Genomic DNA, 23,147 nt, shown 5'->3' on the forward strand with positions numbered 1-23,147 from the left:
ATCATTTTTGGCTCCACAATCGTGGAAATGGGTCCTTAATCCAGATACACGCTTGAGAAAGTATAGGGTTAGTTTTCAATCTTGAGATTAATGATTAAACCTAAATTAAAAAGGACATTCAACAGTTAGTCACCACTGATGTTACAATTCATAACACAAGGCATGATGCCAACGGTCGCCTCCAAGATAAATATTTCACATTTGGATATCAAATAGTAACTACACACACAATCACAAGAATTTATAACTGGTTTATTTAGTGTGCAGCAACGCAGTAATGCAGAACTAAAACTGTGACCTCAGTGAAAGTGGATTACAGGCTCTCTAAAAACTGGCAAAACAAGACAAAACCAAAGCAATGTTTCAGCACTTTATCTTAGTCATTTTACAAGGAGTGCACCATTATCATGTTACACACATTCAATCTCAAATGTGCTTCAAGTTCATGTTGGATATGTAACAGCTCAAATTTTGTATTTGAAGGCTTTACACACAGACTCACAGACGCACACGCACACGCTCACACACACACAGACACACACACACACACACACACACACACACACACACACACACACACACACACACACACAACTTCCTCTCTGCTAGGTCATTTGTGTGGATTCTAACAGAAACAGAAATGAGGACGCCGGAGTACTGCGGCTGTCTTCTTCTGGCTGTTAGAGGTCTTTACTGAACATGCTCACATGCGTGAGAGCAAGGGCCACACAACACTTCTCAGAGCAAGAGGGCTGATCTCACGTCAGCTCTGCCTCATCCACAGAAGCGTATTCTTTAGGAAACGGACTGACGGGAGATCAGTGCTCGTTCCGATCAGTGCCACACGAGCCCAGGAGAGAATGCAAATAGGAGCTTGTTCTCCACAGAAACAGGAAAAGGATGTTAACCTTCCCCTAAACTCTAGAATCCAACCCTAGACAGATTTGATGATCTAGAAGGTTCTAGGCTCCTACTATTATATCTACGATTCCTATTTAGCTACAGTACACGACTGTCACCAGCGTTTAGAGAGATGTACACAGATTGCGGTACGCTCGGGGTTTCCAGGCACGTCCTACGAAACAGACTGCACCCTGCAGAAGCGGCGGGTTGGGGTGGGGGCGTCGCTTTCACAGACGCGAGAGCGGAGGTGGCGAGGTGTTCGGGCGGAGGCGTGTCGGCGGCCCTGTGCCCAGTCAGGCGCTCAGGAAGGAGGTGGCGGCGTCCCGCTCCTCCACCAGTTCCGCTGCCGTGGCGTCCATCCTGGCGCGAGAGAAGTCGTTGATGGTCAGCGCGTCGACGATCTTCCAGGTTTTATCCTACAGGGCAGAGGCACACGTAGAAGGACTTTGTGGAGAAGAGGGAAGCCAGTTCGGAGTTCACAGGTTAAACGTTTCCTAGATGATTCAGCCAGGACACGCATGCGCACACGTTATTTTAATCAGAAAGAATTTAAAGAGTAGTTCTTTTCTACCTTGATGGTAACAGGGAATGAATAGATGAGGTCATCAGGAACACCATACGTGTTTCCACTGGAGTACACACCCATGGAAATAAACTCACCCTGCACAGCAAAACAGACAAGTGTGTTTACACTTGGACAACCATAGGAGTAAACAACCAACTGGTTACTCTGGAAACTTCAGAACTCCTCTGAGGAGTTCTTTTTAAAAACCAAAAACCTGGTTTAATGGGTAGGAAGCTAACTTTGGATTGAAACTTGTATCAATTTTTTAAAGGCACACATAATTTTAAAACTAACAATTAAAATAGTGACAACTGTCGTATCAAAAAATAAATACATTCAAGCTAGAGGCAGAATTCCGAGTTTTTTATTTTGTTCTAGGATCAGGTTCATAGGCAGGAATCCTCACCTTTAGCCTTCACAAAAATCAACCACACAACAAATCTGACATCAGCTGTAGACACCAGCGTAATCTATTGTGAACCACTGCAGTGAGGACCACAATATAGCTGACCTCAGCAGTGCCCATCCAAATGTTTCTCATGTGGTCGCAGATAGCCTTGGCAGCAGACATGGCGCTGGAAAGCTTACGAGCCTTAATGACTGCAGCCCCACGCTGCTGTACTGTCTGAGAGAGAGAGAGAGAGAGAGAGAGAGAGAGAGAGAGAGAGAGAGAGAGAGAGAGAGAGAGAGAGAGCACGTGTGAAAGATGGACAGGTAGAAGTGTTTTACATTAGAAGTAATGGAAGAATTACAAACAGCAAAAGAAGAAAAATGGCAAGCGAGAGAGGACCAGAAAGGACATGTCAAATGTAAATAATATCGTATATACGGATTTTAACAGAACAAAAACAGGCAAATTTTGAAAAATTAAAAGAAAATAATTCAGGGGAAAAAAAAAATAATAATCCACTGAGTGGTGAGTCAGTAAACTCGTTACAAATCACCAATCATCAGCAGTTTTACTGAATCCTCTTTAGGTGCTCATGTCCTGTAGGACAACCTCTGCTAAAAAGATATAGGTAACTAAAGCGTACACGTAATGAATATGAAGTTTCACTCTGCTGGTGGGACATCGACTAGAACTCACAGCGATGAAGCTTCCTTTCAGCCAGTCGTCATCCTTCACCACGTCGAAGGCAGGCTTCACGCTCCCCTGCACATTGACGACACAGTGGTGTACATCGGGGTACTGGGTGGACGAGTGGTTCCCCCAGATGATCACGTTCTTCACCTTGTCCGCTGGGACGCCACAGCGGCTCGCCACCTGCAGGAGGCAGGGTGAACCTCAGCTCGATCCAACAGCACAACAAGTGGTGTCCGTGTTAAAAACTGCTTAATTCATCTAATCGTTACCATCTTGGTTTCTTTCTAGGCTTTAGCTTGTATAATATCATCTTTTCAGGATATGAAAAGCAAAGGGTGCCTTTCACATGACCCGAGAAGTTTGCACTCTAAATTTGTATTTTCCCATATAACTGTGTGCGCGCGGTCACCTGTGAGCAAGCGCGGTTGTGGTCTAGTCGGGTCAGGCAGGAGAAGTTCTCCTTCGGGATCGAGGGGGCCGATTTGGCGGCGATCAGGCAGTTGGTGTTGGCGGGATTACCAACCACCAGCACCTACAGAGCAGTGCGGGGGTCAGATTAAAGTGATGACAGCGTTTCAAAGGTTTTTGAACACATTAATCCCTTTGGCTGGAGATGGCGATGCTGCTAGCTTTCTTTAGCTGGCTAGCGTCAGTTAGCTGGAAGTCATCTAGCTAAATCACCACCAACACACACATAAGACCCTCAATTCTTGTCACGGGGAGTTTTTCTGAGATCTTTGAGATCTTTGAGAAACGTGAATAAATGACCGATCACCTTGACGGTCTTCTTGGCGTACTTGTCCAGCGCGGCTCCCTGGGATTTGAAGATGGCCACGTTGGCCTTCAGCAGGTCTTTCCTCTCCATACCATCCTTCCTGGGCATGGATCCCACCAGGATTGCAGCGTCCAGGTCCTTAAACGCCACTTCCTCCTGATCTGTGGGGATCACCTCTGCACCCCCACACAACACACACGTACGTCAGAAGACAGCAGGGCTAGATTTTTAAAATATGTTTCACAAACATCAAGTTTTTCATACTTAAGACAACCATGACCGTAAACTTTGATGGGCTATAACGTCGCGCCCAACTGCATCCCAAAGTTTTGGCACATTCTTGACTTCTTTTGGTCCATTGCTACTAAGTCCTGTTGCTAGCTATTACCATTTTGTCTGTCTGTATGTGGGAATCCCACAGGATCTTAGCATGGTCATTCTCCCATCACCTTTGGAACTTCCAGCCTGTACTCGGCACAGGTGTTTCTGGAAACTATTCCAGCCACTTGGTTATGGCGTTCCATGCATCCCGCTGTTACGTGCTGGATTTGCACAGCTGGCATCTGGGGTCCTGCCTGGCGTGGTAGATCCCAGCCTCTACTTGTATTCAGAGCTTGATTAGTGCCATGATTAGTGCCTCTGTTCTGACCAGCCTTTTTCAATTTCTCTACATCAGCCACTTCCACTATTTGCCGGTGGTACATACAGTGCAGGGGCTTATGGTTCCTGCTCTTCCTCATTCCCATCCTCCTGGGGTTTCTGTTGTCTGAGATTCTCCCTAAGCACTTCTTCATTTGGAGCCATCATCCCGGCATACTCCTGGATCTTGGTTGTTCCATCCTGGACGGTGGCTCTGACGTTCACCAATCCTTGGACCTCTTCCTTCCACTTAGTGTACAGTCTCAGAATGCCGGATGTGGGATGAAACCCTCCGTGCATTGCGAGGGGTTTCCTTGTCTTGATGCCATTGGCTTCCATCTCCATCAGGTTCTTTTTTGAATATCTCTACATCTCTTACTGCATGTTGTGCGTATATTTACACGCGCGTTTACGTGTGCGCGTTTTACCTTTGAGGAGGGGGAGGGCGCAGTCCTGCAGCTCCATCACAACACCATCCAGCACTGGCAACATGGGAGGGATATCCAGCAGCATCAGGACCACTGGCTGGACATGGAACCAAGAAATGAAGACAATACAGGCAAGAGCCAAAGACTTGGACACTGTACCCAAAAAGGGCGAAGACAACATAGTGGGGGACTGACCATCACCTTCCGAAACACCTTCCTCTGTTGTTATGGGTGGGGGTGCTATGACCCCAGGTGGGTCGTATTCTGTCTTTATGTGCCATGTTTCAGGTTGTGTGTCTCATCAACCGTCTCCACCTGTGCGCTGCGCCAGGTACTGACGGTCCTCCCTGACCGCGGTGCCATTTGCTCTGATTGGTTGTCCGACCTCATTTGTTGATTTGTGACTTTATGTTTTTGGGGGTTTTTTTTGTGGTTGTGAGTTTCCGAGAGTCTTTGCATTCATGTCTGGTATGATTGTGTAATTCCTGGTGGTGTGTACTTCGTTGTGTAAATTGTGTTTGGATTACACCTCTGGTATTCTGAGCCTGGCTTTGTCACACTGTTTATGAATGTTGCTTATGCCCCGTATGGAGCTTGGTTGCTGCTATAAATAACTGTGTACAGTGTTCTACTTTCTTAACTACTCTGTTGTGCATGTTTGTCAAGTAGCGGGGGTGACCCTATTTCAAAGTTCAAAGTTTTTATTTTGAGCTTTCTTTTTTGTCTTCTGTTTTGGTTCAGGGAAGGTTATTGTTGTTTATTTATACGTTGTTTCTCTGTTAGGCAAGTCACCTTGGCCTGTTTTCATTCTAGGATTTCATGTTTGCTATTTTGGCACCGTCATCTCCTGAAGCAAACCCTGTACTAAATAAATCTCTCTCTTTTTCTTTACATCCATTTCCGAACCCAGCAACCCGAGCTTACCTGATCTTTGCCGAAGACATCTCCGTTGGCGATGCTGTACAGCAGAGAATAGGCGATCTGTCCAGCAGCGCCGGTCACCAGAACTCGGATGGGTTCAGCCTGCGGGACAAACGTCAGTGAAGCCAAAAAATAACGAGCCTGGGGCGGTTAGGTCACGGTACCGAACAGGGCACAGGACGGACTCATAGAGAGAGAGAGATATATATCAGGACGGACTATATATATATATATTTCATCACGGAAAGTATTTCCAAGTGTATTTCTATACCCACATAAACATTACTAGCCAGTCGGTTCTTATTTTAGCTGGACGACACCTAGCTATTGTTAGCTAGCCGTCCTTAAAAGTAACGGTCATTCAATTATTCATTCATTCATTCATTCATGCCCTAATCAATAAACAAATCACTAAACACAAACGTGCAAGACTGCGCATTGCGTGAGGAATATTAGATATGTAAACAGTAAGTTAGTACGGTCGTTAGTAAAATCGTTCACTTAGCAATTTCTAGCTCTGACGCTATCCTCGCCTTTCTGTTCCTGTCAGTCCTGACATGCTAACAGTAGCAGAGAGCATGCACACAGCTGGCCTGGGACCTGTACGGAGCATGCACACAGCTGGCCTGGGACCTGTACGGAGCATGCACACAGCTGGCCTGGGACCTGTACGGAGCATGCACACAGCTGGCCTGGGACCTGTAGGGAGCATGCACACAGCTGGCCTGGGACCTGTACGGAGCATGCACACAGCTGGCCTGGGACCTGTACGGAGCATGCACACAGCTGGCCTGGGACCTGTACGGAGCATGCACACAGCTGGCCTGGGACCTGTACGGAGCATGCACACAGCTAGCCTGGGACCTGTACGGAGCATGCACACAGCTGGCCTGGGACCTGTACGGAGCATGCACACAGCTGGCCTGGGACCTGTACGGAGCATGCACACAGCTGGCCTGGGACCTGTACGGAGCATGCACACAGCTAGCCTGGGACCTGTACAGCCAGAAGACAGAAATCGGCATGAAATAAGACTATCTACAGACTTGGCCACTACAGAGATGTACGGGGAAAACAAAACGGTGCACCTTCGATAATAACCACTCACGAACCCCCCGCCCCAAGTCTCAATAAAGCATAAAATCCCTGCTTACCATTTTCGAGCGTGCGAGCTACGTCGTGCTGAAGTGCTCTCGCGCGTGTCGCGGAGATTCCTAGGTCACCTCTACTCGAGCGCCCGGTGGTCACGAGGCAGCCTCGAGCTCCCGCTGCACCTGCGCCAACACTGCCAAGACTTTCTGGATCCTGGAGTTCAAAACGCACATTTTCGAGTGTAATTGATGCGCCTTGTGAAATACATTTCCCATAAGTTTCCCCCGCCATCGGTTGTCGTCTTCTTATTAGTCCAAATAGTGTGTGGTTGTTTTTATGTAAAGGCTATTTTCAGAGATTGCATTTTAGAAGTACACTAAATTAAGCTAGCTTGCTTAATATAGTTCAGAAAAATAGACAGAAAACACAGACAATTTATCTTCATGACAATAATTGTTTATGTTCTGCCGTGCAAAACAGCAACGCGACAAAGATTCAATATTAGCAAGAAACACAACACACCACGGCTCTCTACAATGCGTTATCTAACAGCGAATTAATTGATTAATTAATTACTTAATAAGATGTGGTATTTTTCGGGTATCAGGAAATATATTGACGTATCCGGAAACCGGTTTAAATTTACCGTAATGTCTGTAGTGTTTGCGGTCCTGTCGGGAAGGTTTTTGTGAATGAAGCGCGCCGGTTGTCCCGGACACGGCGGAGATGGTATCGGTGTGGCCGACCAGCTAATTCACATTAGTGTGGGAGTCGAGAGTCCCGCCGGGATCCTCACGAATTTAAGCCTGAAGAGAGCAAAAATATACGAGCGCAAATAAACACTGGCTTATGACCTGGGTGCAGTGATACATGTGCCCAGTCTAAGACTGCGGTTTGACGGAGATTTCGTGGGAAACTAAGGTGAGTCGCTGAACTGTTCGCCGACCCCAGTATTGTCTCACATCCTGGCTGTGCATAACCGTGGAGGTCACGTTCATTTAAGTTTTCTTTTAGATTGCGGACATGTTGGCTAGAACAAATGTAAAAAGGGGGTTTGTATCCTTTTTTTGTGGTGTACCACTAACTTGTGGAACTAGAGTCGTGTTGTCTGGCTGCACAAGATTAGAAAAAAAGCAGAGGCGGTCTGGAGCTGCAATACCAGCGTTCACCCCGAATGACCTTTGTGTTACTGCACGAAATCCCGCCTGGCTTGGTCCATACTTGCTAGTTTAGATACTACATGCAGTCTAGTCTAGTCTAGCCTGCTTTGTTTACGGGGCATGCTTCACCCAATACACTCATGTAAGACACACACACACAGACACAGATGCCGCTGTCCCATGGCTGTGTCCTATTGGTGTAGTACTTGGACGCATGAAGTGTAAAGTTGAAAGCACTATGCCGATATTTGTTAGTAGCACAACACCTCGGACACCAGGGTGATTTCCACTAGGAGCTTTGCACGTGTCTATATAAACATGCATTTGCATGCTCTAAGTGACGTGGGGGATAATAAACGCTGTTTGCTAATTGATCAACTTCAGAACCTTTAAAACACTACAGCAGTAAACTTGGTCTGGAGACTCTACGCTCTGTCTGTGTGCTGTGCTGGTTTTGAACTTCCATTCTTTCCAGAGCCCCAGATTGCACATCCTGATGTGATTTCATGCTGTTTTTCTGGACCATAGCAGTCTAACATCAGCACTGTTGCCCAGTGGTGTTGTGAGGTGTGGTGTTCGATACTCCGGCTGGAGTTAAGCAGGAAGGTGGGAGCCTGATGTTACTACAGCTTGGTTTATCTTGGGTATGGAGTACTGTCCTGAATGTTGCTAGATATCAGTGTTTTGTTTTTGCTTTTTAAAATGAAATATGTGTCTGTTGTTCTGTGCTTGGTGAGGAGATTGGGAATGGTGTAGTAGCGCTCCGCAGAAGGTTCTGGGGTCCAATCACGGTGTAGCTGCGCAGAACTGCAGTGTTTTATGAAGTTCTGTAAGTACTACGGTATAGACAGTGACAGACAACTGATCTGAGCCCTGCATTTTGTATGAGGTCATTACAGACTCATTACAAACAGATACACAAAAGAGTATGGGATTGTGTTACAGGCTTGGACTCCAGTATGTGTATTTTCTCTGAGAGCACATATTTATTTATATAATATTATTATTCTTATATTTGACTGGGTAGGTGAGGTGTGTTTTAGTTTTAGGGATTTGTTTTATTTTAGTGTTACAAATAATGTAGGATTTTAAAATTAATTTATTAGAAGTTTGGAATTGTACTTGTTAGTAAATTGCAAACAATAAGTTCCCTTTCCACCTTCTAAGATTTGCCAAAGTTTGTTTTTGTTTGTTTTATATCGATTTCCTAACAGCTAAATGTAGATTGTAGGATATCAGTAAGGATTCTGATTAATTCCAGCTATAGTGTAAATCACAGCTATTATTTACCAATGTCCATGACAATAAAGGCAGCACAATCCAAGGTTTTAGTCCAATCCCTGTCTGAGAGGGATTGAGTATTTTTAAATCCTGAATGTTGTTTCTATTGTTCTAGCCAAGACATCTCCTCTGTGTTTCAGGCTTTAGTGGGAGAAATTTCCACGGCTGTGTTGCAGCTGACTGGCATTTCACTCAGTCACTCATACGTTTTGGAACAGAATATAATCTATTGTCACTGTATACGGGTGCAGTAAGGTTTCACGTGGTTTCTCTTACTAAGCAATTGGAGTTATAAGATCAATAAATATGAATAAATAGGTAAATACTGTAATTAAATGTTATCCGTCTCTGGGGGTGAAGGTGGGTTTGGGTGGGTGTGTGGGTGTGTGGGTGGGTGCGTTTGCTTCCAATCTTAGAATATATTTTAATGTTCAAAGCAAATAAGAACATCAGCGTTAAGGAGTACATGGGTAGTCTTTCTACATTTAATAGGCTGATCTTTAATTAAAACACCGATCATTCTTATCATTTAATCACTTATGTTGCTCTCATCCATTTCCATGCTTACCGATCACTTTTTTTTTTCTTCAAATCTACACAGCAAAAACAGCCCGGTGTTGCATCCACCATGTTTATAAGTTCACGTGTTGCATCGTCCACTCCTGCTTCTCATCAGACAGCTGCCTGGCGGATCTTTTGGAGATCTGCTCCTTGCTGTAGCTACACCCCTCTCTGGCCTGCTGTCGCCGCTGGGCTTGCCCCCATCAGCTGCAGTGCGGGAGGCCATCGCGATAACTTCAACATCCTGTGCTGTCCTGAGGGCGCTCGATTCTAGACTGATTCTAGATTTGTTTCTTCATTCTAGATATGATTTCCAAGCCATGTGGTTGTGGCACTTGAGATATTTTGAGAGCAATATTATTTTGTGGTGAATTTCTTTTTTGTGGCCATGACCCTGTGCTAGATTGGAGGCTATTTTTAGTTATTGTTATGTGGAGCTCCTTCTTATCACTATGGAGATCTGAGAGGTATATTTCATGCTGGCTACCTTCAGGCTCCACAGCACCCCCTACCGGCGTAGCATGGCTTTGACCCCACTTAAAGGGACAGAATCGGTGCAGAGGCATTAGCCACCCATCACGACCATCAGAAAACACGTCAAGCCACGTTGTTTTTGTTTTGTTTTTCTATTTTCGTTTTTTTCCCCGTTTTTTCTGGTTGTGTGATTTCGCTTAATTCTTGATGTGTTTTGGATTTGACGTGATCATTGCAAGTGTCTTTCGTGTCCAGTCTATAAGTGCGTTGGCAAAACCTGCAGAAACAACGTTGCCGTTTTTATTATCCGTGTTCTCCACCTCGCGAAAATCAAAATCACAGGCCCCTAAACCCTGTGTTATTGATCTATTTGCTTATCCGATTGGGCTAATGGGAGTGTGTTCCGTCTGTATCCTGTACTCTGAGCATCCTAGCATGGTATTAAAGTGTTGAGTTTTCAGGTTGCAGCGCTTTCTGGAAACTGCAAGTACCAATTTCAAACCACTAGAGGGCATCAGTGTTTAATGGGATTTATATGAAATGAATACGTTCAAGACTTACTCAGAACACGGCGAATTTCTTGTTGTCAAATAATAATGAGGAACCGTTTAAAATTATCACAGCGTATAGTGCTGAAACATTAAATATCTAAATCATAAGGACTATAGCATTTAAAAAAAAAGTATTACAAATAAAGTTACTGAACAATGCATGCAATGTGAAGCAATATTTAATTTCCAAGGAGGAGGAGCACATCACTCAGAATTATTCAGGTCAGACGTTGATAATGTGCAGCAAATAATGCATAACCAGAAGTATTCAGCGTTCAACAACATTCTGCGATTAGAGTCAAAATGACTGAGGTGAGTGATTGTTCTGTAGCCGTGCCTAAACACTTCTACATAATTGTTCTCAGAAGGTGTAGAATTCAGATGCTAAGCTTTGTGACAGCGATCACCAAACACGAAGAAGAAATCTCCGAGATAAACGCCTCTAATCCACAACCCCACGCCCGCGGCGCCTCTAATGATCGAACCCTTCCGCGCTCAGGCGCGCGTGCTTCTGCACGCTCGCTCGTACGTGCAAGGTCGCAACCTCCGCGGGCGCGCGGCGCCAGCGGCGTTCGGGGGCGCGCGCGGGCAGACGAGTGCCAGTCCGTCTGCTTTGGATCCGCCGCGCCCTGAAACCCGAGCGCGTGCAAAGTCCCGCGGCTCCGGCTCTCTTCTGATCGTCGGTGAGGCTCGCGCGAGCGTCGAGCGTTCGTGCGGGGTTTGTGGAAATGCACCGAGCGCGACCCCCCCCCCGCCCCCCCGAACAGGCAGAGATCAGACAGAGATCCAAATTATAAAGACCTCAAGAAAATGTACCATTCTTTAGAAAACACACTCATCCTCAAGCATCGCTGTGCCTTGAAGGTATACACACACACACACACACACACACAAACTCAGAGATCAAAGTATGAATACACACTTCAGTGTGTGAGCAGCCCCGCCCTCCACCTGTCACTCACTCGGTGTCAGCCATACCGGCTTTGGGACTTGGCCTGTAAAGTAAGTTTGGACTTCAAAGCCTTTTAACTTTTGACATCTCTTTAAGTTCACCGGCTCAAAGATAAATAACTTCCTCTGCCTTTCTCCGTGATTATTTCACTCACACACACACACACACACACACTCACTCTCTCACACACACACACACACACACACACACACACAGCAGTTAATATAACATAACAAAATAAACCAGTTGTAGTAGTACCAGAGTTTCTCATGGGTGTGAACGCCCTGATGTTCTTGTACAGATTGACAGGGCAGTGGTATTCGCCCCCCGGCTCCTGCTCTTGGATCAGATCTGCTAGTTCTCTGTTTAAAAACATCTTTCATATCTGCTCCCCTTTAATCAATTTCCAACTTTGCCCCAAGTTGACCAGGGTGCAGTTCTCACCACTGACACCAGATGGCGATCGCGGGTCAGTTGTGCACACACATACTACACGTGCGGAGTTTGCTGCCTTGGGCTCGTCAGTCCTTGTTTGTCTTGACAACGGTGCTCAGAGCCCTGTGTTGACTGGTTGTTGTGAGACGTGGCGACGGCTGGCCAGGTGGAGGTGATGTTGCTCGGTCAGAGATGCTTCTGTCGCATCGGACGGCAGCGGTGGTCGTGTCTTTAGCTTTCTGCGTTGATCCGAATGTTTTTAAGAGTAAAACTGCTCTGTAGTTTTAAACCATCCAGCACCACAATGGGAGAGAGAAGGAGGGAGAGAGAAGCACGTTGGAGAGCTTCAGCCTAAGGTTGGACACATGGACAGGTCTGACTGTCCCTCATTGTAAGTGAGTGTGTGTGTGTGTGTGTGTGTGCGCGTCTGATCACTCAGACTGGCTGTCAGGTGAGGCTTGTCCAGGTGTTTGGGGAATTTTGCACTTCCAGATCCGAGCGAAATTCTGCCTCCTCCTTCAGTTTCCCTCCCACGCTCAAGGTCACGTCTGGGGTGAAAGGGCATGCAGAAAAATCCGCCCCTTTATTCTAAATTGAAAATAACTTTGAGTCTCGTCACCGATGGCTCGTCAGTTTCCGTCACGTCTGCGGTGATGGCGGGGGGGCTAGACTATAGTCATCCCTGTTTGTTCGTGTTCCAATAAATAACACGCACGACGGTAACGGCGACATCGGTGATATCTACACATAAGTTCATCTCGCCATCCTGTATTAGAATATTGACTTTGTGAGGTTCTTACTCTAGCAGTTCAACTGTACATACATGTGTTCCTTATGTTCAATAATAAAGCAGTGCTGATGTTCACAACTGAACTTTTTTTTTAAATTTAATTGATTGCTGTTAATCTTGTTGCCAATGTTTTGTTTTGGTTTTTTTTTGATGGCGCAAAGCGGTCTACATGACACAAGTATAAGTAAATAACGTAGACCCGTGTATTTTAATACACAGGGCATTTTATAAGAAATATTTTCCCCCGTATCACGTAAGGTCAAAGCAAATCCAAACCCGCGTATGTCAGAGCTGTTGCGTCAGCTCTGAACTGTAGATGTGTTTCCATGTGGTCTGTGAAGTGTTGGAGGTTTAAGTGAGGATGGCCATAGATGTCACCCTGAAGAAAGACTGTAAAAGAAGGCATGACAGGGGAGAGAGACGGACATGGGGGGGGGGGGAAGAGAGAGAGAGAGAGAGAGAGAGAGATCCGTCACGTCCACTATGTGATGGTCGCTGCCAATCCATGGTCTTTTTTTTTTTTTTTTTAATCTTTATTTATTTATTTTGACAGGATGTCACTTTCTGTTGGGAACACCAGCCTGACCTTCATGCTTCACTCACCGTTCTAAGGCCTTCTCTTGCCCTGACAGGGACAAACAGTAAGAAGCAGTCAGGATAGGTGGGGCACCAAACAGCGGTAAATCCCCCAAGAGAAACAAAGACACGGACCCACTGACACCTTCTCCCTGCCTGCCACTCAGACAGACGCACACACAGACAGACGCACGGACGGACAGGCAAGAGGACCTTTAGTTGTCAGGTTTTGCCATTTTCTCAAATCCTTGTTTTGTTTTGATTTTTTGGTTTCTTTTTTGTTGTTGTTGTTGTTGAGACAATAACCGCCAGTGCCCTCCGCTGATCGCAAAACCCCCAGAGCAGCTCTGCAGATTAATAACCATGTTATTAAGGTCCCGATGACGCATACGAACGCGTTATAACGACGTTATAACGCATTACAGGGCCAGTCGCACCCAGTTCGGCTCCTTTTGTTTCTACTTGAAAAGCCCCACATTCCTGCTGTGACCCTGCGCGGCTCGCCTTGCTGCTCTGACCCGCCGCCGCCTGCCCCTTGTTTGGCATTCTGCTCCGTCTCTCTCTGTGTGTAAAGGCCCGCTCAGGGGAGGCTCCGCTTCTCCGATCTCTGCTCTTTCTCCTGCCCTCTCCCACCTGGACTTTTCCCCCTAATGACGTTTGCCAATGTGATTAGCCGGAATGCTTCTCGAGACCGTTTTGCTCCGTGGACCGGAGCCGCGTGAAAGGCGCGTTCCTTTTGGAGAGAGGAATTTGGATCTAAGTACAGCGCCCACCCGCCCGCCTCTGGGTAAACGCGGGCCTGTTTGCCTACTGGCTCCTGGGAGCGTCTGTCCCGCTAAAGCACTTTCAGTAACCAGGAGAGGATTGAGGCCATCCCCCAAATTTGACTTGTGGCCTCCAAAACAGGAGCAGGAGTCCATACCAAAGTGTGCACCATGTACATGGGGGACATCTTCTGGCTTGCCAAATGAATCACAAAGCATGTGAACCATCTGAATCATTTGAAGTGTTTGATGGCTTAAACCTCTACACTATGACTCCATGTGTGCACTATACTGTAGTTATTACTGCAAAACTCCACTCAGCTTTCAGTGAGGTAATTAAGGTCACGGTGACCGAGGATACACTGTTTAACTGAAGTTAGCCAGAAGTGAGGCAGCTGAAAGGTACTCCAGTGAGCTAGCCAGATCTACAAATTCAGGTCACTGATTTAAAGCAGAAAAAAACTGTTCACTTCTTATGAGCTAGAAAGGTTTGATTATTACTCAATCAGCACAGAATGACTCCAGATTGGAGTGCCTTTTAACTGACCCAGACCATAGTAAGCGGTCACCCCTCTGTGTTACCCCTCTCCGTGGCTGAACTGAGCGAAGGGAACGGTCTTGTTTGTGCCTCCAGCAGCGTGCACTGGGCTGCACCCCGAGCTGCTCTGGGCGGTGAGGGAAGAGGCTTGGCTCTGCTCCACGTAGCCATGGGGGCATTTAGGTGCACTTGCAGCTGTTGTGCAGGGGCAGGCAGGGCATCGAGGGGTAGCTGGAGGAGCGGGGGGTGCCAGCGCAGGACGGGAGGTGCAAAGGAGGGAGACGATGAAAGGCTGAGGAGGCACGATGGTCACAACGAGGTGAGCAGATAAGATGTCTAGCTGTGTGTGTGTGTGTGTGTGTGAAGGCTTGAGGTGTGTGTGTGTATATGTGTGTGTGTGTGAAGGCTTGAGGTGTGTGTGTGTGTGTGTGTGTGTGTGTGTGAAGGCTTGAGGTGTGTGTGTGTGTGTGTGTGTGTGTGTGTGTGTATATATGTGTGTGTGTGTGTGTGTGTATATATATGTGTGTGTGTGTGTGTGTGTATATATGTGTGTGTGTGTGTGTGTATATGTGTGTGTGTGTGTGTGTATATGTGTGTGTGTGTGTGTGTGTGAGTGTGAAGGCTTGAGGTGTGTGTGTGTGTATATATGTGTGTGTGTGTGTGTATATATGTGTGTGTGTGTGTGAAGGCTTGAGGTGTGTGTGTGTGTGTATATATGTGTGTGTGTGTGTGTGTATATATGTGTGTGTGTGTGTATATGTGTGTGTGTGTGTGTGTGTGTATATATGTGTGTGTGTGTGTGTGTGTGTGAAGGCTTGAGGTGTGTGTGTGTGTGTGTGTGTGTGTGTGTGAAGGCTTGAGGTGTGTGTGTGTGTGTGTGTGTGTATATATGTGTGTGTGTGTGTGTGTAAGGGCTGATTGGACATGGCACAGAGTTGATGATTTTATCACACACTGGAGAGAGTGAAAGAGGACTTTTGCCTCTCTCTCCTTCTGCCTCTCAAATAAAAAAAAAAAGGTTTATTAGCATGAATTGCCAAAGTAATTAACAGAATTCATAATGGTGATAAAACAATATCACTATTATATACACATTGTAGACTCTCTCACACAACTTTCATATATACACATTGTAGACTCTCTCACACAACTTTTATACATATATATGATCACACACACATGCAATTAAATAAATATATAGATAGAGATATATATATAGATGGATGGATATATATAGATTTGGGTTGTTATAGTTGGTTTTATACAGTTACTCCTGTGTTTCCGTTCCATATCTTCATTTCTTAACATTTTCCCTTCCAAGGATTGAAAGTACATTTTAAATAAGTGCAAGTCTTGTCTGTGATGTATATATTGGATATCCATCAGATACTAGTGCTGTTTTGGGGTCTGCGATTCTTGGTAACGACCATTTGTGTGTTTTTATAAGTGGGTGCGTGTATTTGGGTCTTGTTTGTCTGCTGCTGCTTTTCTCAAGCAGAGGACTGTTAGCCTGTGTGGTCTGAGAGGTGAAGCTGTGGTAGGACTATGAATGCATTCACACGTCCAGGATTCATGCGTGTGCTGGCGTGCGTAGCCTACCACACTGCCCAGTACCGAGCAGTAAGTAAACCTGCCCAGGCACTCCCCTGCCCTGCCGTGTACGACGTACAGACCCAGTGCAGACCCTGTCCATTACAGAACTGAAGGATGTGTTTTACGTTATTACTAATTACACTGTTGTGGCTTTGTCTCCTTGTGACAGGAAGGCAGCTTCCTCTTAAGTTAACAAAATCTTGCTGTCTTCCACTTCTGGAATTTAGGTCCCATTCTGCCACAGAGTGGGACCTACGTTCTAAAAGTATCTTTGAAGTAACTCATAAGGGGAGTTTGGGTGAGGGTTATAAATTGCATATAAATAGATAGTGCTGTCTTTTTGTAATAAGTCATAATAAGATGATTTTTTTTGGGGGGGGGGTTATGAGATTTGAATTCTCATTTATACCACACAAGCTGAATTTCTACCAGTTTTAATATGGGTGTTTTGTAGGAGGCATATTTCTCAGGAATTGTTTGGATAAAAAGAATGATCATCGCATATTTCTTGCAAGGTAATTAAAACTGTAGTATATGTGCTATTTACCAAATCAGGATTGGTTCATTTGAAACCAAATGTTGATGAGAATAAACCTTGAAGGTTCCCACAACTAACTGAAAATGACACCACTGTCAATTACAGGTATTTCATAAAGAGGTATCCGATCTAACAATGAGGGGAGAAAAAAACTTTTACTAATAGTATCTGTATTAACGTTTCAAATTACAGTAAATAATTAACATTTAAATGAAATAAATAAATAAACATCTAAATATTCCACAATAATTTAAAAGAATTTAACTAAAAGCAGACCAATTCTAAGTTTCTAGTTAAGTAGTTTATTACAGAGAAGGGTGGGGGTCTCTGATCTTATTAGAGTGGAGCTGGTTGGAGTGACGCTCGCTCTCTCCTCTCAGATGCCGTGCGTGTGTGTGTGTGTGCGCGCCTGCCTGCGCCCGTGCGTGTTATTTTCCTCAGTCAGCTAAGCTTTGAATCCAAGGAATATTTCTCACATATCAGAACACTCAACAACTTTTAATAGGTTCAGCTTGTTGCCTTATAAATGTTCTGCAGGCTTATATGGAGCACATTAAAGTGTTGCGTATAAATCAGCTGTATTACGATGGGAATCTCCCTCGCGTGGTCAACTGCAGCTAATTGCTTGTCCTTCGCTTTCTTTCTTCGGATGCCCTCCGCATTTGTCCAACTCTCCATCTTTTCTTTCTGTTGTTCTTCTCTCCATGTGAACTTTTCAACTCTTAAACTCTCTGTGGCCCCTTTCCTCCTGTCACCGTAACAACAGTCAGTGTCGAGCCTTCCTTTTCAACCTTTAAATTTTTTTTTTTTCTCTCACTTTCTTTCCTGCCTTTCTTTCATCCCCCTTTTCTGGCTTTTGACAGCCAGACGTGGCCTCTGGTCATAACGTCCAGGACGCCCCTGATTGACACCTCTCTCTTTCTCTCTCACACACACACACACACACACACACACTCACTCACTGTACCTTGTAGCCGTTTCCTCACTTGAATAGTATTACCTTTACCTCATTTTCTCCTGCTAGTCTGTCAGCTGCTTTTCTCCAACATGCTGTCTTGGAACGGAGGGCCGTTCCGCGTGTGCGTTTGTGTGGGGCCGTGCACGCACGCGTGTGTTCGTTCGCTCGTTCATGTTCACTGGCGCCACTCTGGCCTCCAGGTTTTTCTAAAGTGCTGTCATGTTCCCCATCACAGCTTTTCCGTGCATTGTCTCCAACACTTGACTCTATCTTTACCCCTCTGCCTGTCTGGCTCTGTGTCTCAGCTCAGCCTTTGATGGCTTTATGTCTCTTTTTCTGTGGAGTACTGTGAGATGTTTAACCCAGAGGAGGGGGAGAGAGGGATGGAGAATGAGTGAGTGAGAGAGAGAGAAAATCTGGATGGTTGGGCAGTGTAAAGTTACCAAAATATTTGACCGATATGTCATTTCATATCCAGATAACGATACATATCATGATATAGCACATTTTCTGTAAATTCAATGAAAACATGGTTTATATAATATGCCCATGTGGATTTTTTATTATATTATTCCATGGTATAACAGCACAGACACATGTTGAGGTAGTTTTGAAACAGTGAGATGCAAACTGTTCATGGTGGTGAAGTCAGCTATCATCTTTATTATCCGGGTTTCTCTTGGCTGCTCAGCCTTTGCTGTTCGGAATGACCCGGTTCTGTGTAACGTCATCATCCATGCGTTTGGTTCTGTCATTCAATGCACCGTCCATGTTTGTGCTGGCTTAGTGCAAAACGTCGTATCAATTAAGAGTGTTGCTGTAAAGCATGCTTTGCTACACCACGAAATAAATGATATCGTCATATCTACTCTGAAGTACATGACCGTTGGTCATTAAACCAATAACATGAAACGTCTTCAGCAGAATGTTCCTGACTTCTGTGCCAGCCAACAATGTCAACAGATTCCTGCCTTAGATTCTGATTGTTATGTTTGTTTTTGTTTTCCAGTCTTGTGTGTGTGTGTGTGTGTGTGTGTGTACTACACTGGGGTTTCACTTTTTTAATTAAAGATAGTTGCTGCACAATGGTTGGGTAACTGCGATTACGGGGGAACTAGGATGTTGAAAAGTAGGTTCGGAGGTACAGGGATCTGGAGCATTTGCTCAATATGGATGTTTGCGTAGTTTAAGCCTCATATTTTAATACACAGATTCACAGAAGAACTTTTGATGACTTGTCATTCGGTTTTTCCAATCTGGTAGCGTGTCCAAGACAGATGTGCTGATGCCTACTGGTGAGCTGGAAAAAGTGGTATTTTCCACTTGATTTCATTTAGATGAAAACTCAACTCAAAATTCTGTAATGTTCCACAGGATCCTTGGTGACGTCATCATCTGTTGTGCTCTACAAGCTTCTGCCAGTATCCCATCAAGTTGTGCGTGTGTGTGTGTGTGTGTGTGTGTCTGGTGTGGTTGGTTTTTACTCCCTAAGCCCCTCTTATGCACACCCCTGTCTCCTCCATTGTTTTGTATGTCTTTTGATAGTTAATCCTGAGTTCAGGAGCGGGAGTGTTGAGGAACAGAGATAAGACAGAGGCAGCGTCTCCTCAAAGGGGCTCTGCCTCCCTCTTCCCATCTGCCATGTTTTGTCTTTTTTTCCACTTCAGTAGGTAGATAGAGAAGAAAGGTAGGGGTGTGTGTGTGTGTGTGTGTGTGTGTGTGTGTGTGTGTGTGCATTCACCTGTGGACTAGACTCCATTACAGCCTCCTGCTCGTTCCCAGTCCTTATGTGTGCACACATGCAGACGTGCAAGCAAAAATAGTATAATGAACTGAAATCATGACACTACTGCTATGCCTGAACAAGGTTCCTGATGCAGCGCTTCCACAATGCCCTGTCCTCCGTCAATACCTTCACTGAGTTCTTATCTGTCGAACATTTTAAGAACTAATGAAAGCTGTGCATGCAAAACAAACGCACGTCTAAAAACACACGTAGAAAAACCGTCAGCAGTGTTTTGTTTGGAAGGTTTTTATCCAAGCCGTGAAGTAATTACATGCTGCACCCCACAGAAGAGTGACATGAAATATGATACAGTGGTGTTTCGTTACATACTATTGCAAGGACACGTATGCACACACCAGAAATAAATATCTGGTATTACGGGAAATTACACGTGAGAATAAAAGCGAAGAGGACTGGCAGAGAGGGTATTCCCCGTGAGCGAGAGAGAGAGAATAAATGAGTGAGAGAGGGAGAGAATGAGTGAGAGAAAGGAAGAGTGAAAACATGTGAGTGAAAGAGTGAGCGAGAGAGTGAGGGGGAAACAGAGTGAGACTCTGAGGGCGCGAAGGTGGGGTGGAGGAGCAGGTACCTCTTTAATCAGTCTAGCAAAGACAAAGACCTTCCTTAGTGCTTGTCATCCATCCATCCATCCATCCATCCTTGTCTGTCAGTCCGTCTGGAACACCCTGATATTTGTTTGACCCGAATGACATTTAAAGTGTGAGATTGTGGCTGACGACACGACGGCACAGCGCCTCCCGCCTCCTGACGGGCCGGTTGGCGAAGGAGGACGCTCGCGCGCCAACATGCTGAGCGCGCGAAGTCTTATCTCGCGCCCCCCGCGCTTGACTGACTGAGGCAAAAAAAAAAAAAAAAACACATTTTTTTTGCCTCTCCGCCGCCGCTTCTTCAACCTCCGCCCCCCCCACCGTCAAAAAATAAATAAAGAAAGAAAGAAATATAAATAAATAAAGCTCCTACTCCACACGAAAATAAAATGGCTAAATGAAAACAGGAGGCGAAAACGCTAGCGGCAGCACACATGCTTAACAAGTTCACTGACATAAGAGGATTCTTTCATGGCGGTTTTTTCCTTCCGCCAGGAGCTTTAAGGGTGAGTCAGCGTTTCTGTTCCCTCCTTCTTTCTCTCTCTTAAGGGAGGAAAAAAAAAAACCAATTTCACCTCTGAGGAGAGAAGCTTCTGTTCACAGGTTGCCGGTGTGACATTCAGTTGTAAACGGGCCCGAATTTTCATGACCTCTGTCCCACAAAAACTACATTTTTCGATGTTATTTTGATAACTGTGCTCCCGTTTGACCTTCTTAGGATCAACCACAAATGTAAATAAATAAGCAAACTCCAGAAAAATATACTTTAAAAAAAATGTTCCAGATCTAAATATCAGTGCATCAGTTATGAAGCTTTATCAGTCTTAAATGCTTCAGTATCTGCTATGCCGTTTCACTGCCACAGTGAAGATATATGTTGCTAATGGCCTTTTAATGTGTGTGTGTGTGTGTGTGTGTGTGTGTGTGTGTGTGTGTGTGTGTGTGTGTGTGTGTGCACGTGCGTGCATACAGGTTTTCTTTCTGTCTCTGCCAAGGTCACTAACAGAGCTTCTCTCTGACATGGGGAAACGCTGGAGTTTGTGTGTGTTTAGGGTGAAAAACATTCCTTTTGTGTTCCTGAAGAACAGCATAATATTGTGTGCGGGCATGCGAGAGTGTGCAGTATGTAACTGTGTGTGAGAGTGTGGATATTTGGCTGAAGATGGTTCATTCTGACTCAGAGGTTTCTCCTTTGATCTCTCACACAGAAGAGCACACATGGGGACAATGAACAGGCCTCTTCAAGTGTGTGTGTGTCTGTGTGTGTGTGTGTCTCTCTGTGTGTGTGCGCACATGCGTGTAGGCCTCTTTGGCTGAACATCTCAAAGAAACACATCTCATCAGAGCTATAGCCATAGGAAAAAAAACTACAGCTCCAACACCATGTAGATTAAATGCAAAAAAAAAAACCATAAACTGAAGTGCAGGTGAGCGAGATGAGTTGTTGCTTTTTGAAGTGTGAGAGTACTGGCAGACAGACAGACAGAGACAGAGACAAACACGCGCACACACACACACACACACACACACACACACACACACACACGAGACCCATCCAAAAGCAGGTAGGAGAAACCTGAGAAGGGTGTGGAAATACCTGCTGACATTCTGGAGTGTCAGCAATCAAAACAAACACACGTTTACTTTCCCAGCCTTAAAATCAAGAATGCGCATGCATGCATGCATACATACATACACACACACACACACACACACACACACACACACACACACACACACACACAGCCAGCCTTTTTCTGCATTTCTGGAAGTTTTCAGAGTGAAAGGTCATTTTCTCAAAGGAAGTGATCATCTAAACTTCACTAACCAGCATGCATTGTTAAGTTATTACATTACTGCACTAACCTCAATTATTATATTTATTACAGTATTGCACAATTTAAATACCACTGAAGATGAAATGAACCCAAGATTGACAAATCAGAGGTGGTGTCCCTCTGTTGTACAGAATGTACATCAAATTCATTCAGATATAAAGTTGAAAGTTGAGTAAGAGTAGTCCTACTCCGATACCTAGATGTGTATATAAGGATTAAGTATTCTTAATCTGACGTAGGTGCATATATAAGGGTTAAGTAGTCATAATCCGATACCTAGATGTATATGTAAGGGTGATGCAATCCTAATACGACACCTAGGTGTGTGTATATAAGGATTAAGTATTCCTAATCTGTCGTAGGTGCGCATATAAGGGTTAAGTAGTCATAATCCGATACCTAGATGTATATGTAAGGGTTACACAATCCTAATACGACACCTAGGTGTGTATATAAGGGCTACATAGTCCTGGTCCAGCACCTAGGTGTGTACATATGTTATGAAGTCTCAATTTGGCACCTAGATGCATTTATAAAGGTTAAGTAATCCTGATCTGACACCTAGGTGTGTATATAATGGTTAAGTAGTCCCAATCTGACATGGAAGTGTGTGTATACAAGGGTTAAATAGTCCTAATTAGACACCTAGGTGTGTATATAATGTTTACGTAGTCCTAATCTGATGCCTAAGTGGGTATATAAGGGTTATATAGTCATGATCTGACAACTAGGTTTATCTAAGGGTTATGTAGTCATAATCTAACACCTAGTTGTGTATATAAGGGTTACATAGTCATAATCCGACACCTCAGTGTGTATATATAAGGGTTAAATAGTCCTAAATCTGACAGCTAAGTTTGTTTATAAGAGTTAAGTGGTCACAATCTGTCACATAGGTGTGTGTGTGTGTGTGTGTGTGTGTGTGTGTGTGTGTGTGTGTGTATAAGGGTTTAGTGGGAGACAAAGAGACCGCAGTATAAGAGAGACGCAGTGTTTAAGAAGTCAGCCGTGGTGTTTCCGTGCCAACTAGCTGTCAGGCCCCGTAATCCTCCTCCAAGGGTGATGCTGCACTCTTGTGCCTTGCCAGTGTCAGGCCCCTTAACCCCGCAGGTATGGTTCCTCACAAACCTGTCCCAATGAGACAAGGACAACCTACACACATACACACACACACACACACACAAAAGGGAGAGAGAGAATGAATGAATTCCATGTAGCCAAGATGCAGCCCCAGGGCTTGGCTGTTTGTTTATGTTGGACTCTTGGAGATGTGTGTGTGTGTGTGTGTGTGTGTGTGTGTGTGTGTGTGTGTGTGTGTGTGTGTGTGTGTGTGTGTG

The 23,147-nt window shown here is 45.0% G+C and overlaps 2 protein-coding genes across 11 annotated transcripts in view; one reads left to right on the forward strand and one right to left on the reverse strand.

Moving 5' to 3' along the window:
* Positions 1–236: 236 nt before the first annotated feature.
* On the reverse strand, positions 237–6,618 carry mdh1ab (malate dehydrogenase 1Ab, NAD (soluble)). The gene is made up of 9 exons (XM_027017837.3): positions 6,470–6,618; positions 5,319–5,417; positions 4,395–4,491; positions 3,328–3,503; positions 2,962–3,084; positions 2,556–2,732; positions 1,980–2,093; positions 1,475–1,564; positions 237–1,319 (listed from the first exon to the last, which is right to left on the reverse strand). The coding sequence occupies exons 1-9, from the start codon at positions 6,470–6,472 to the stop codon at positions 1,197–1,199; spliced, it is 1,002 nt and encodes a 333-aa protein (XP_026873638.2). The 5' UTR covers positions 6,473–6,618; the 3' UTR covers positions 237–1,196.
* A 469-nt stretch (positions 6,619–7,087) lies between these two features.
* Positions 7,088–23,147, forward strand: part of wdpcp (WD repeat containing planar cell polarity effector) — an 85,140-nt gene continuing 69,080 nt past the window's right edge. For 2 of the 10 annotated variants that reach the window (XR_014125652.1, XM_081722085.1), the window contains exon 1: positions 14,279–14,808. Coding sequence is in view for 5 of the 10 variants with exons in the window: in XM_081722085.1 (XP_081578211.1) it covers positions 14,659–14,808 (150 nt within the window). In the remaining 5 variants the exon portion in view is untranslated. Of the gene's footprint in view, positions 7,329–11,982; positions 12,213–13,174; positions 13,414–14,278; positions 14,809–20,361; positions 20,479–22,757; positions 22,921–23,147 lie in introns of those variants that run through there. The other 8 variants (XM_035532483.2, XM_081722086.1, XM_081722088.1 and 5 more) reach the window with 7 other exon arrangements.

The sequence above is a fragment of the Electrophorus electricus genome, chromosome 10 (genome assembly GCF_041902795.1).
Source record: "Electrophorus electricus isolate QZ-2024a chromosome 10, ASM4190279v1, whole genome shotgun sequence".
In the NCBI taxonomy this organism is placed as follows: domain Eukaryota; kingdom Metazoa; phylum Chordata; class Actinopteri; order Gymnotiformes; family Gymnotidae; genus Electrophorus; species Electrophorus electricus.